This window comes from Bombus pyrosoma, linkage group LG2 (assembly GCF_014825855.1).
Source record: "Bombus pyrosoma isolate SC7728 linkage group LG2, ASM1482585v1, whole genome shotgun sequence".
Classification (NCBI taxonomy): domain Eukaryota; kingdom Metazoa; phylum Arthropoda; class Insecta; order Hymenoptera; family Apidae; genus Bombus; species Bombus pyrosoma.
Window position 1 is genome coordinate 4,285,123 of NC_057771.1, and position 16,821 is coordinate 4,301,943.

Here is a 16,821-nt window from a genome sequence, read left to right on the forward strand (position 1 = left end):
ACAACTTATATATTGGTGACGTTGATGTACATTCGTGAAATAAAGAATACCAGTTACACCAATTGCTAAATTTATAGATATATTGTACTGTACAGTCGGACACTCTGTAATGCGGTACTCCCATAACAAGAACCAAAAATTGCGCCATGCGTATGACGCGATGAAGAAGTTGCTGGAAATGACTCATTTCTAATATGAAAATATGTGTACGTTTGAATTGATTCGAAACTCAGTTTTGCATTAACTCTTGTGTGACAAGGAGATATTGTTTACAGTGTCCATTATGTAAAAGTTATTATCGCACAACACATTATTTTGTCATACTAAAAAAAGACTACATATTTATTTAGTTATAGTTTCTTCTGCGCTCTTGGATACATATAACGCGAAATCTAACACGGAACGAATGTCTCGCGTTATAGGCAGTCCTACTGTATTGTATCATATACTGCGTTGCAAGGAAAAACTAGACTATTAATAAAACAAATCAGAGAAAGAGATTAAATTCCGCAAAAGATAATATAAGTAAGATGTAAAAAGGAACTAAATATCAATAAAGATATTTGAGATGTAGCTATGTATTCAATAATAGTGTTCAATAATGTATTCAAATAAAAGTAAATTAACATGTTTAGTTCAGATGGATACAATTATGTGAGAAGATATAAAACTTATGTCCAACAGTAAATCACGGATTTTATAAAATATATATAAACATATATCAACCATACATAACAAATATAAAAATATGTGTATGTGTGTGTGTGTTTACATTATTCACAAAATTGAGCGTAAAATTATTAAAACAATTACTATCGTATATCAATAGTAGATTTACTTGCAGACAGATAAAAATAAATCGAGGAATTAACATGGAAAGAATTAAATTTATAAAAGAATTAGACAAATAAAGATTAGATACATATGAACTAGACAAATAGGAATTAGATAAATAAGAATTAGAAAAAGTATATTTGAGGGAACGAACGCAAAGTTTGAAAAACCTTACGTAAAGAAGGATATCATAGCAGGATGGCCAAGAATTGCCAGAAAGAAATTTTGCATCTCTAAAGTCAAAGAGAGAGAAATGTTTAGAGTTCGCTAAGATCTATTAAATTATGATACAAAATTTTGTTAAACTGTTATATTTTTTGATGAAACAAAAATAGATTTATTTAACGTGAGCTCCATAACTCCGCTAATCTTCACCATCAACACAGATGTACGTTAAATTTTGAAAGTGACTTTGAAAGTTTGATTAATTTGATTAGTGTTGTTATTGACATATAGATCTTATGACATGACTCGTTTTACTTTTTTTATTACTCGAGATAGTTTGTATGATATGACAACAATAATAACGGCAGAGCTAAAGCTAAAATAGCTGAGATTTTTGTTTATTGAATAGGTCTTATAAATGTAGGATATCATATTATCGCTGTTGTTCTGTATAGGGTGCCCCACGCAGCTGGACATACTATAATCTTGTAACGGTAGAAGATAGAAAAGAATCTCATCAGGTAAAATTTTGATTAATCTAACCGTAGGTGTCCACTCTGAAAGTAGCGGTATTTTAAATATTTAAAAATCACCTGTATATCTTTAAATGGAATTATAAATTTCTGTATACATCGATAGATCTTTATATTATCTATGAAAAGCTATTAAAGCACTTATATCGAGAACTGATTAATTTCAAATATTTTTAATCTTAATCTTATAAAATTTATTATATGGAAAATGACAAAAAAAAGATTTATAAATCTACTTAAAAGAATAGACTTAAAGATAGACATGAAAGATGTGTGATTTAAGATCCCGATCGCGTGTTATTTGAAACCGTTTAATTTCGCTTAATAAAATATTTTTCTGTCTTTTACAGTTTCAGAGTTATAGCTTGACCTTTTGACAATTTGTTACGTAGGAGACCTCGTATATATATATACATGTACACATATATACGTACATACGTGAGGACATACATATTATATGTGCAAATGCTTAAGTACTATCTATTTAAACATTGTTGCACTATCGACATATAGTTGATAATCATTTTACATGATACAATAATTTTAAAGCACAAACTGAACGCTTTGTACTTATACAGTTTCATATATATTCAGTATAGCGAATATATACTACTAAATATTACAGAATCTTTAGTAACGTTTTTTAAAGCACTGCACATACAATTGTAATGCATTTAAATCTTTAAAATAATATATATATTTTAAATGAAATATGAAAAATAATAGCTTCCAGCATAGAATCAGTAAATAAGCTCAAGTATAAATTGATAAGCATCGTTGCATTACAATGCAACATTGTTATCGCTCTTTTTGTTCAAACGAGTCTCTAGTACAACATGAGATTCTTTTGCAAACAATAAATTTATGCTTGGTTGGCTAATCATAGCTAATTATATATGTAAAGCAAATAATATTTAGCTCTGATGCAGTCATTGAATAACATAACGTCCAAGATGCACAATCCGAAGCTAGGAAATGTTGCCAAATGTTAATCTCAGTCATCATCAAGCATGAGTCAATATGTTTTCGAGATGTAATACACACCTTGAATCGCAATTGTGGATACGTTAGTTTAATTTTTCATGCTTCGAATGCGTAGACCGTCCATCGAGAATTATCATTGTTTTTCAAGTTTCTATGAATATTTTATATGCATTAAGAACTTTGTTTTAACATAGCGAAATATACTATAATCTAGATAAGTTGATTTGAGTTGAGTCGTTGAATGTGCTAATATAATGTTGAGATCTAAAAGTAAAAATTTATTAAATGGAAGTTTAATAGTGGAAAGAAAATGTTTTTGTATTGCTATGCCCGTCCGATATTATTTAGAAACTTTATAATAATATTTTTAATAATGTATAATATATTTAATAATCCAAAGATTATTCAATTTCTTCAATTCATTCATTGTAATGAAATTTCAAGATATTATAAACGTATGATATAGACGTGTCCCAACTGTATAATTCGAAACATTAAATTGGAGCATAGCATTGCATACATATATCGCATAAGTAAAAAAATTGCTGCATTTATTAAAATAAAGCAAAAGAACTTTTGATCTATAAATGTGTACGAAACATACTTGTTTTAATCAATAAATATTTAATAACACAGGGTTTGGTAGTTACTGTTAGTGTTAAATTAAAATGTCTTATACGTTTAATAATGATTGTATCGCAATTTTAATACAATGGAACGTGTAATGCTTCTTAATGTTTTCAGGTATTAGTTCATTATTTTTAAGAGATTAATATAGACAAAACTAATAGATGCACAAATCACCGTACAAACCTTGTGGGATTCAGTCATATAATCATGTCTACTAAAAAAGACGAAGAGTTATTTAGTGAAAATGAAAACATGTCAAAGAAAGAAACAGAAAATGTATATAATTCCGATGAAAATTTTGATCCACCTGATGGTGGTTGGGGTTGGGTTGTAGTAGCAGAAGTTGGATTTTCTAATGTAAGTTTTGGTTATTCTAAATTTTTAGTATCTATAATATAATAACATTTTTATTATAAAACGTTGAATCAATGTTAAAAATTTTATATGATTTATGATCTAATGTAACAAAGATGCACATAATCTAAAAGATTTTTTCCTACATAAAGCTTATTGTTTATACTATAATGATTTATTTTAAATGTAAATCAGAAATATGTAATGTTTGATTTAATTACGAAATTTGTCATTTTTATTATATTCTGCAATTTAGAGCTTATCTTATTAATAGTGTGAAACCATCGTTAAATTTTCATTCTCGCATAAAGAAATATTTTAGATTGGAAATCTTACTACTAAACTAAAGATATGATCAACTATGAATGGAATTTTTACAGCTTTGTATATTAGCAATGTTGCAATCTTTCGGATTACTATTTAAAGACAGATTTACAGAATTGGGAATCAATTCGTCACAAATAGCGACTATAATAAACACAAATTTTGCAGTATATTCTTGCATTGGTAAGTTGTTTTCCAATTATGCGTCTTCCGTACTGATTTTTCGCTTACATGCTTCATAATTTTTTTAACTATGTTTCATCATTAATTATCTTTTCGCTAAACATGACGATATAAAACTCTATCAGCTTACAGTGCGTTACTGTGCGTAACAGTGGTATTGATAAAAATAAGCATGATTTTATCTTAACACCGAATGGGGATTTTGTGCTTTTCCATTATCTTATAACGTATCGCTAGGTGTAGTCACTACCTATCATTTCATGTTGCCAATGGTAGTTATGCAATATTACGAACGAATATCCTACAAATTCATCGAATTTAATTAAATGCAACGATTGTCCTTGCTGACAAACAGTTGTAGTCATAGATCTTGAGAAGAATTTAAAATGGAAAAGCTTAAGTAGTTGTAATAATTTAAACATGTTTTCCAAGTAGCGAAAAGAAACTTTAATCTATAAGTTTCGTTGAGCGTAATTTATTTACGTTAGCACGCTGTTTACGTTATATGATATTTATATTTTATTATAATATTTCTTAACACTGACACGCCTGGTCAAATGACCGGTTTCAAAATTTAACTTAAAATTGTACATTCGTTGTTATTTCTTTTGTTTATCTAACTTTATGGAAATTCTTATATTAACAAAAGTTAGGAAATTGATTAATCAGATAATACAAGTTTAATAATACAACTTTATGGAAATTCTTATATTAACAAAAATTAGGAAATTGATTAATCAGGTAATACAAGAATTTCCATAAAGTTAGGTGAACAAAAGAAATAACAACGAATGTACAATTTTAAGTTAAATTTTGAAACTGGTCATTTGACAAAGGTCATTTGGTAAAGTTAGTGCCAATATCATTATTACTGCTATCTGTTATTCTTGTACCATATCCTTATGATTCTGAACAGCGATAAATTAACGAATTTATCAAAAATTCTTTAATAAAAATATTTTTCATTGTAGGTTTAGCTAATGGTCCTATGTTTAGAAAATTCAGTTATAGGCAAGTAGCTTTCGTAGGCGCTCTAATTTGTGCTGTATCAATCATAGCATTGTCAATGATAAGAAGTTTTATTGGAGCTTTAATTTTCTATTCTATTTTATACGGTAGGTTAAAGGTGATAATACAAGATAGATAAATTTGGGTAATGTTAACAGCGAAATATAAAAAACGACATGATAAAATATTCATCGCGCAAATTTCAATGATACTCTATTTATAAATTTATTTTTAAAAAAGAGTATTAAAATACAGATGTTTAACGTTTGATTTGCTGATTTCAGCTGCTGGATTTGGTATAACGATGTCGGCAAATACTATAGCTTTAAATACTTACTTCAGAAAGAAAAAAAGAATTGCTGTTGGTCTTAGCTGGACCTGTTCTGCCATAGGACCAATAATAATTCCGCTAGTAAGTATAATTTATACGAAAGAAAATAATAATTTTAGAATTTACAATAAATAAAGAAAAGTCAGGTAGATTATACTTAAATATTTCCGTGCAATTGTCAATTGTGTAACAATTTCTTAATTTTATAAAAAATTAGTGCCACATAAAATAATTCCCAAATTATTGATTCTAGACAATTAGATTAATATAGTGGGACAGAACATTTTTTTCTGAAGTAAAACGAAGTTGAATATTTCCTTACAAAATACATGAATAGTCGGCATAACGATATAGAGCAACGTTTACGTTGTTCAAGGACTAACTTTACATACACGATTGTTGTTTGCTAGTCATAAGCCATAAATGTACGGAGCTTTGTGTTCTTGGTTAACAAGATACCGAGATTAAACATTGCGACGTTTTCTTATGGTTGCATTAAAGTTTAAGAAACCATTTTAAGAATTCCAGATATCACACCTGCAAGTATGATCTATAGACCTATAAAAGTAATATATGAGGAAAAATATAGTTTTAAAAAAATTTCGATATACGAGTACAGTGATATAACAAATATTTAAATAGCGCTATGTTGTATTAACGAAATAAAAAAGTTTATCATGAAATTGCCTTTAAATAGAAAATATGGGTAGCTGTACATACTGTTTTAATTCTAGCGGATTTTTTTCCACAGAAAAGATGAATTTATATTAAATGTCGCTTATCTCTTTTAGCTCCGAAAGTTAAGTTATAATAATATCACAATAATATAATAATTTATTTGTATAGTAGGCCCATAGCCAGTTACAAAAAGGTTGCTGCACTCTTATTCCTAGTTATATTCCTACATTGAACTCTTAGTTACTATATTATATTCTTATTTCATTGTGTTACATTACTTAGCTCTTTCTTAATACAAGAGCTAAGTTATAGTTGATCCAATATAGTAATAATTATATTAATTTCTAGATAATTACATTTCTGACGCCAATATATGGTATAGAAGGCACTATACTTATTTTTGGCGGTTTTTCATTTAACGCCGTAGTTTGTGCTCTTCTGTTACAACCTATTTCTTGGCACGTAAAAAAGAAACAAGATATAAAAAAATCTCTGAATATCAAAAACGAGAGCGCCGAAGAATTGCCAATGATTGATGAGGTATAGCGTAAAAATAACTATCATAAGAATCATTTAATAACATATATAAACAATATAAAAAACAATTACAATGTTAAAAAATGGTTGTTATCAACGTTTAAAACTTTTATTAAAAGGTAGTTATATTTTTTGTAGATAACAATGAATGTTACTTCTGAAAGTGGATCGTTGGAAAATGCTGCTAATTATAGTATCTGGAATCTTGCAAAAGAAAAGTTTGGAAGCCAATATTTGTATTATGACGATGAATATGGTGCTTCCAGTATAGGCGTAATAGGTCCTGGAACACCAATGATGTCCAAAGCTAATGATGGATGATAGGTGTGAAAATGTATGGAATAACAGTAAAAATTGAGATTCATAGTGATTCGTTTTGTCACTAGAAGTGTACAATGTAGAAAGTGATAAGAAACAATAGAAAAATAACAATAGAAAAAATGACAAACTAGTTCAACGATAATGATTCTTTATAAATAATCGTTTCTTTTGAAGCGTAATGTTACAGTTCGAACTTCATAAATTTATATTTCAGTTATTAAGTAAAATGCATTATGCGCAGGTAGTAAACTAGCTAACCTACTCCACTAAGTAATATTTCTTAAATAACATGATTTGCATGCACGTCGTTTTTACGTGCAATAAATTTAAGATCTAAAAGCTTTCTTTATGTGTAGCAATTTAAAAGATAAGAAATGAAATATACACAGGTTCTCTAGAAGAAATACTTCAACTATATCGATGTCGTCTAAAGCATCGAGAAAGGAAAGCTTTACACGGGATTCAAGCCCAACACCATCAATAAATTTAAGTAGACGATCCAGCCTTAATAGAAGACCGTCGCTTAAAAATGTTAATAGGTAAATAAATACAATATGGGTATTTCGCTGCCAAATCTGACATCGATATTAAATATTTTGATCTTCCAATACTTTAATCTTCGATGGTAAATAAATCACCTTTTCGCTATTGCTAATTCTAAATTATTTATTTTGTAATTAATATTATGTAACACTTAGTTAATACAAATATAAGCGTAAGTATACATATATACATACGTACACGAAATATACTATTATATTAGAACTATTTACAGACCAAACAGTGAGACAGAAAATAGTCGAAGAAGACGTTTGAGTTATCAATTATCTTGCGAACATAATGCGTATCTTGAAGATTGCAAAAATCCAAATTGTCAGCAAAAATTGCAACAAAATTCAATAACGCTCGAAGAATTTAAAAGTGATCAACTCTCGGAAAAAGTAAGTTTGATTAGTTTTAAAAGTGTAAAAGAAAGACAAAGAAAAAGAAAAAAATGGAAAGATAAGAAAATTTAAAAATAGGAAAATAGATAACTAATAACATAGAAAAATATATTAATTTTAGGAATGTGTCGAGAAAACAACAAAGAAAACGTTCTTGGAAGCATTGATAATCTATTTCGACCTAAATCTTCTTCGCGATTCTGTTTACGTAAATATAGTATTGGGTATTACCTTCGCCAATTTCGCAGAGTTCAATTTTTCGCTCTTGACACCGTTCATATTGAGCGAACGTGGATTATCAAAAATTGAGATTGCGACTGCAATGTCAATTCTTGCTAGTTTCGACAGGGTCACTAGATTGATAAGTCCTTTTATTGCCAACTTTATCGGGTGGCAAAATAGGACTTTCTTTCTAATCGGTATTTGTGGAATGGCGACAGGTCGTATTGGTAAGGAATCAATACAATCATTTGTTTGAAATTCAGTAATTTCTTTCAGTATATAATAGAACTAATTACATGGAAATGATAAAATTGATAATGTCTATTCACTTTGATCTTTAGTTTATCAATATGGTATATAAAACGACGTCTCTCGTCTTTCGATTATTTTAATTAATAATATTTTATACGTAATTAGTACTACCTCGTTAATATATGAATTCTTGTATATGAAATCATTTGCCGTTTTGTATAATACTAAGACATTATGGACTATCTTTCTGCTTACTTACATAATTCCCATCAGAACTGCGTAATATGTACTTAAGAAGAACCAATTAAATTTCTCATTTTTATCGGATCAAACTATAGAAATAGAATGACAATATTTATCGTATTTCTATGATATTCTTTAGTTCATTTCTATAATATGTATACTATTATACATATATGTAAATGATATATTTAATTTCATAGATATAGATCGTAAGAAGCATCATATAAAGAACATATAATTTGTATATGTCTGTCAACTTCTTTCAGTTTTAGCACACGTTAAAAATTTTGGAGTTATCTTGGCAGTTGAGGCTCTAATTGGGGTTGGAAAAGCTTTGAAAACAATCTTTGCAGCCCTTGTAATCCCTAGTCATGTTCCTCTATCGAGGCTTCCGGCTGCGACTGGTATACATCTTCTAACTTGTGGTATTGTTTCATTGACCTTAGGGCCAATACTTGGTTGGATTAGAGACATAACTTCAAGTTACGTAATTATGCTTCATTGTTTGAACATTTTTACGTACTTGACTGTAATTTCGTGGAGCTTAGAAATCTACTCTACGAAACGAAATTAAAATTAAAATTAAATTAAACATTTAATGCAATTAAACAATTAACATGCACTCTAACACCGAATATTGTTCTTCTTCTTTTTTGTTGACGTAGAATGAATAGAACGTCTTGTTTCCCTTTTTTCTGAATATGGAAATTATTTATTATTATTTATATTCATTATTTAAAACAAACTTATGAATTAGCAGAAAATAATCTGTTTGTTAGTTTAGTCTCGTTTAGATCACTGGAACTGAATTTCCTCGACAATCAACGTGTTTTTTTATGATATGGAATCTGTACAACAACAAATAAACAAGCACGTATTTTGTATTTATTTATAACAAAACATGGCGTATGATCATATAACAGACAACAGATAAGAAATAATTAACAATGTATTTAAATTATGTAAATGTTAACATTGAATTTTAGATATCAGCTTTTCTGAGATAAGAAGAAGATATGAATACTACTGATTATCTATCCTTCCGTATTGTTATGAACAATTTTAATTCACTGTTGTAACGTGAATCGTAAAATGTAGGCGGATGATATTTATATACACTTGAAGTGCTAAATGACGTAAATATAAAAATTAGGACAACACGACACTATATGATTTTACATTAATAATGAAATATTTTCAGTTTACGCGATATGCAATGACAAAGCATTATAAAGATAAAGATTAGATTAATCAGCGGTACGTACTTGACTTTATCGTTTACAAGGTAGAATTCACTTTGTGCGAAACTTCTCTCAGTACCTGCCATGTTAGGAATATAAGACTGATATCAACGTCGTTTATTGTAATTACTCTATTATGCTGTAAAATTGTCTTAATTTCGTTTAAGTACATTGTTATGAAACTGTGTGAGTGTGGCTCATGTTTTTTATGTTGAAAAGAATGGCAAGATGTGTTCACTAAAAAATAAGTGAAACCCTTTACGCTTGTTATTAGGAATTAATCTATTGTGTTAAGTTTTTAAGTTGTTATTACTATCAGTGTTATTAGAAATTAATCTCGTTTAAATGTAAATGATATAACCATAAGAAACGCGACATTAGGTAATATAACTTTTAAATATACGTAAGATGTTAACCGAGAAAATGTAAAGAAGATTATTTAAAAATTAATATATTTTTATTGTTAATGCTCTGTGAACAAAGATGATATAGATAAAGAAGCCACTGCAATAATATTTTATTATGTTGTGATACAATTTGAACAAGAATAAAGAAAGAGAATAAAAACAAAATGAGCGTATCAGACACTGCTAAATTACCTCCAGATGGAAGCTGGGGTTGGATGATTGTCCTGGCATATTCATTGAACGGGGTACGTTGAACGTAATAATAAATTTATAGCAACTGTTATATTTTACTACATCGTTCAAATAGTACTGTTAACAAAATGATCGTCAGAATGTCGTTATTGAACCTAAGTATCAGTTTTTTCTAATAAAATGTTTTCATATTACTTTCTTAATTAAAATAAATTTCCATCGATACACTTGTTTGTCTTTAGTCATGCCGTGTATTACTTAAGATTGAAATATCTCCTCACCCGTAGCATGATAATTTCATATCGTTACTTTATCATAAGAAAGAATTTATGATTTCTTTCAAGTGACTTCTGTACTCTATCGTTTGTAAAATAATAATAATTTTTATATTACAGTAATTTCTATCTTTTTATTAATCGAAATAAAGGCTTTATCATTTAGTTAAGTTCATACTTAAAGATTTACTTTTATGTATATTAATGAATTTTTTTTGCGATTATTAATAGTATTGAATTTTTCTTATATATAGATATGTACCTTATCGATTATGCAAGGTTTTGGATTAGTATTTAAAGATATTTTCCCTCGTTTTGGGTTCACTGCGACGGAGGGAACAATCATTATTAATACAAATTTAGCTTTCGGCATGCTCCTTGGATTGATAAACGGTCCGCTTCTACGACTTTTTGGATATAGGAAAATGGCTATGATCGGTAGTATAGTATTCAGCAGTGGAGTAATTATAACAGCATTTGTCAAATCTTTTACCTGTTTAATGATCTTCTATGGTATATTCGCATGTAAGTGAAATTTCCATTGTATATTGTTGTAAAAGGCAATTATTTGGATATCTAAATAATATAAATAAATAATAAGAAAATTACCATATATACAGGGTGTTTTCTTTATCTTGTGCACTTGAATATCTTCATTACTTTTACAAATAGAAAAAAATGTAAAAACCAATTTTTAAAAAACTAGCTATAAAATTCTTTTCTATCGTTTCGTTTAATGTAGTCTATTGGACTTTCTTCATGTAATAAATAGAATGCGGTTGCTGTCTTTCTGCAAAGAGGAAGGCCTCGCTTCCTATTTTTAAATTGATTAACAATAGCTTGTTCCATTGTTTACCAAGAAAGTATGAGTATCGATCATTACATAATCTTATGAATATGTCAACTCTTGGTCTTACGACGCTCTTGTTATCTACATAAACAAACGTTAACTATTTATGTCCATGTCAAATGGAAAATATTATATTTAAACATAAATGTTACTTGCGTTTTAATTGTAAACTGTAAATTTTTTCTACACAGCATTGGGTACGTCGATGACATCTTCTGCTTTCTCGTATGCGTTGAACTCTTACTTTACAACAAAAAGGGGACGTGCAATATCCATAGCAATGACACTTATTGGAGTTGGTCCTATAATTGTACCTCAAGTGACCACTTTATTAATTTCATATTATGGATCTCAGGTATTTTTAAACACATTATATATTACTAAAGGAAATTATATTTTGATTCTACTATATATATTTGGCCACATATATTTACACATTGTGTAATGAAATTCGTAGATAATAAATTTTCTTAAACTAAATAAAAATAATTTCAAATAGAAACGTTTAATTAATTCTATATTTAGAATTTTTACATTTTTCAATTTTATATTACTAGGGTACGATATTGTTATATGGAGCATTCACTTTGCACTCATTAGTAGGTAGCTCGTTACTTCATCCACTCAAATGGCATACGAAAAATGCTACAAAATCGGAAAGTGTGAACGGTGAATCGTCGAAGAATGAGAATGAAAATACTATCAGGGGTAAACATTTCTTCAAGGAGTACGAACAGAAACTAACTTTCTTTTTATTTAATTTTTGCTGTCATTCGGTATTCATTTAATTGCAATTATTACCCAAAATTTATATTCTTATTATTTTAAATTCATTTTTTCTAATTATTTCAAAATTAATTATTCGGTTAATCATGAAAACAATAATGAACTGTTAATTAGCTTTTCATTTATAATTATTTTCAAAGTCGGTAAGATTAACAAAATTTTGAAAAATTCTAGATTAAAATGAAATTTGTTTTAGAACGGAAGCGCAGTATTTTCCAAGACGAAGAAAGTTTTAAAAGTTCAATGTTAGACTTAGTTAATGTACAAAGAAAAATGACTGTTTCAAGTATCGATCACGATGCAGAAATTGGAAGTATATATGGATTTGATATACCCTATGCTCGACAAATGTCTGAAACATTAAATGGTAAGCGATAGATTTATGATATATCCAGGCTACTGCACCTTAATTATATGAATGATGATTATTAAAAGAAATGTTAACGCAGCTTCGTTAGGAGAAAAGGATACTGATATGTACGTAATTACCGAAAATGGTCAAACGGGAAAGGAGCGTCGAAAAGGTCAGCATTGTAATCGTCGGTGTAAGTATATTAATTTTTTTTAAACAAGACTAGTTAAAATATAAAGAAATAAATAATTGGAAATACATACGTTCCTATTTTAGTAAAAAGCATTGAAACAATCAATCTCGGCAGCAGTATAGAAATTTTTGAGGAGAAACCTTTAACTAAGTGCAGTAGCATAGATGAGCTTGAAACGAATAATTATCAAAGTACGATGGAAAACGATACATTATTAACAAAAAATCATGCAAACACAGTGTCAAATGCAAATATTGACAGCAATGGAAAGTATGTATACACGTTCTGATTAACGTGAAATTTAAAGGGAATAAGATTTATTTGGATACAAACGTTTTACTGAAATTAATAATATAAAATATATGTATGTCTGTGCGTGTGCATGTTCTAGTGTGGATCTCAGAAAACTTATGATACCACGAATAATATATTACTGTCTTCTTGTTGAAACTTAGCATATATCGGATATTATGTTAGCGTAAAACTGCTTCTTTAACGCTTGATCCCGAAATTATTGATTATATGGCAGTTTTTGGTCAAGTTTTTAAATATATATATAATTGAAAAAGGAGAACCTTAATTATAATTTGATCATCATTGCCTTTTGGTTTACTTTGTTATGTACAATCACTCGTTAAAAATATTTTCCTACTTTTTCTCAACGCTATGTATGACTCTTAGTGTGATAATAAATGTCGATTCGAAATACAAAGAAGTGTACTTTGAAAAATAAAGATTTGTTTTAAATACTTGATTTTTTCAAGGATATACGTATTCTATTCAAAAGAATTGTAAAGAATATTTGGTACGAATTTCTCATTTTATGGATCTTAAGAAGTCTCATGGATGACTGTTTAAACCGATTGCTGTAAACAGCTTTAATAAATCTTAATCCCTCGAATACTGAAGGATGATAACAGACAGTGATATACTGAATTCAAAGAATGAGGAAGAAAAATAAAAATATTATATCTTAGCTGTATTTAATATCAGATTTAATCAATTATAGATCTGAAAAGGAATCGACAATGACACGAATATTCAAGACGATATCAGAGTATTTTGATCTGGATTTATTACGAGATCCAATCTATGTAAATATGATGTTGGGAATGTCCATAGCTATTTTTGCTGAAATAAATTTCTCTCAATTAACACCTTTTTTCCTGTCGGATATGAAGATATCAAACAATCAAATAGCGACTGTAATGAGTGTTATTGCCAGTGTAGATTTGATATTCAGAATTCTTGCTCCTTTTATCGGCGAGTGGCTTCAGCAACCACCAAGAATAATGTATCTAGGAAGCTTATGCCTCTTAATTATCAGTCGATCAAGTAAGCATCCTATCGTATAGTTTATCACATATTTAATAAAAGAACATTAATTTCTAAATTAACCAACTAAAAATAAAATAATGTTTCATAAGCACTTACCTCATAAAAAAAAGGTATTAATTCACCGATTTTTTAGAAATATACATAGAGGCGTTGATAAGAATTCTTTGATAAAAATATCTCAGAATATTTTCAGATTTTTTGATAAAAAGCTTGGTCGTAGGTATAAACGACCCAGCTTGCCCACGGAGGGTTAAGTCTACATAGGTAAACTGGGTCATTGATGATCTAAGTGCTTCAACCTTGAATTTTTTTCCTGTGAATCTTTTACTTCTACTGGAAGTAGACCAACATTTATGGACAAATTCTTGATTTAATTTAGAATTTGACTTAATAATAATCTTTCAAACTTTCGAATCTAGTAGAATAAGAAAGATAAGTTTGAATAGAAACGAGCTAGTTTGCACATGGGGCACGTGAAAGGACATTTTTGGCTACGATGAATTATAAAAGATTTAAAACATATATTCAAATTTACTATTTTAGCATAGAGTATCTCTTCGTAACATGAATTTGTTTAATCTCATTACAGCTTTATTATTCGTCAATGGATTTATTTCATTGATAATCGTCGCTGTTGGATTGGGAGCTGCTAAAGGGATACGTTCAATATATATGAGCTTAGTAATACCTTGTTACGTGCCAATAGATAAATTACCTAACGCATCGGGAATCCAAATGATTGTAAATGGAGCAATTCTTTTGTGTGCTGGTCCTATGCTTGGTATGTACAAAACTAAAATACATCAAGTATATTTGTATATTTATATGTATTACTATTATGTGTAGTATTAGTAGTATTATTGAATTTCTTGCCACAATTACGTTCATGTTTTAACTGAATGATTCTACAAGTCAGATTCATACTTTGAGTAGACTGTTTGAAATTTTCTATTTAGTTTAATGTGAACTTCTTCCATTTATTATAAAGCGCCCATTGTAGTATCTAACACATAATTGTTAATCCATTGAGTTTCAATAATTCTTGCAAATAGTTTTTAGATATCTTGCACATGGAATTAATAACAGTGAAAATTATCATCGGAGAATTATATTCGATCAAACCTTTTTCTATTTTCCTTAAAGAAATATATTTTTTAAACGTGTTACATAAGAAAAATAAAGAGTACGCGATACATTTAATAATTTTCAGGAATTATGCTAAAACGATACATATTTCATTTTTTCTGTCTGTAATTATTGCAGGTATAATGCGTGATAATTTTGGAAGTTTTACACCTTGCATAATTGTAATAAATTGTGTTACGGCTCTAACAGTCACAATGTGGACAGTGGAAATATTAATCATCCGAAAGAAAAAAATGCAGAAACGAAAAGAACAGCAAGACTCTCCTTGAATTGTTGAAGACTCTATACTCTATACACTTATTAATAACTAAAAATAATTTTTTTATTAAACTTGACTCAATGTATATCACTGTACACAAGACAGAGCATTTTCATCACGAACTGCCATTGGTATGTATAACGTGCATTGTAGTTGTGATTTTTCTAAATTTTGAGCAACGTTCGATGTTACGTATAACGTTTCTCCACTGAAAAAACAAAGTCGATAGAATATTTCCATATAATAAGAAGATTAAATATTTACTAAAGTTTACTAACGAAGACGTTAGGCTATAATTTAATGTATTCATTAAGAAACTCGTAAAATGTTATTGACATATATCAACAGAGATTCAGTTTGATTACTTTTCGCGCGCCGTATATACAGAAATAATCGACAAAAGAGATTTCATTTTTTCGAATTGGTACTGGACGTACATATATCTGTACGTTGGATATGCACGTAATCATCCATTCTTCATTTTAATCAAATCTTTACAAAACATTCTGAATGACAAAAATACATTACAACACGCTTTAGATGCCTGCAAAACGGCTTTGAACAATTTATCGCTGAAAAAGGTAAAAGAATGTTTTAATAAGATAATCACGAAATTATTGAATAAGTTAATAGGTAATTTCTAACAAAAATTTGTTACGAACTTTTCGAACTATCCAATAGAATAATTAAAATTTGTTAACTATTTTTAAAAATTATTATATGTATTTAAAAATAATACTTGATGCGACACTTACAGTATTAACGATTATACTTACACATAGTGTTTATTAAAGAAAAGTTTGTACAGCACTTTCTATACGGATCACAGCAACTGCTATATCATCTCAAGTTTAATTAAGGTCGTGTGCTTATTCAATGTTGTTTGCCACAGAACAGACTTAATGATGTGAAGTGTTTCGTTACCGCAACTCAGGTCTTTTAACAATCACGATCTTCCGCACAACGACAATAGATTCTTTTTTCTCAGAATCTTCCGGTAAAAGTTCTCACACGCTGTTAAAGGCATAACACAAAGGATTAAACGTTTTACATATTTTAAAAAGGGCCGATTACACGGATTAATGTAAATATTCAAAAATAAACATGATAGTGCCAAGAATTTCTAACTGATTCGAGACAAATGTAATTGTACATATGTATATATGTATGCTTGAGTAAGTTAAACGAATAAACATATTTTTTTAAAAACCCTATTTTAAAATAATTAATTTCCATCGT

The 16,821-nt window shown here is 28.6% G+C and overlaps 2 protein-coding genes across 2 annotated transcripts; both read left to right on the forward strand.

Moving 5' to 3' along the window:
* Positions 1 to 39: 39 nt before the first annotated feature.
* Positions 40 to 10,356, forward strand: LOC122573139. Its single transcript, XM_043739142.1, is given in 11 exon segments — positions 40 to 3,503; positions 3,881 to 4,007; positions 4,979 to 5,122; positions 5,300 to 5,427; positions 6,373 to 6,564; positions 6,700 to 6,880; positions 7,271 to 7,421; positions 7,658 to 7,823; positions 7,948 to 8,275; positions 8,810 to 9,043; positions 9,046 to 10,356. Coding segments are annotated over 11 exon segments (1,890 nt in total). The 5' UTR covers positions 40 to 3,353; the 3' UTR covers positions 9,135 to 10,356.
* Positions 10,030 to 16,796, forward strand: LOC122573128. Its single transcript, XM_043739115.1, has 11 exons — positions 10,030 to 10,165; positions 10,268 to 10,436; positions 10,913 to 11,183; positions 11,700 to 11,863; positions 12,066 to 12,216; positions 12,491 to 12,661; positions 12,744 to 12,839; positions 12,923 to 13,109; positions 13,849 to 14,174; positions 14,767 to 14,958; positions 15,441 to 16,796. The coding sequence occupies exons 2-11, from the start codon at positions 10,356 to 10,358 to the stop codon at positions 15,590 to 15,592; spliced, it is 1,791 nt and encodes a 596-aa protein (XP_043595050.1). The 5' UTR covers positions 10,030 to 10,165; positions 10,268 to 10,355; the 3' UTR covers positions 15,593 to 16,796.
* The last annotated feature ends 25 nt before the right edge of the window (positions 16,797 to 16,821 follow it).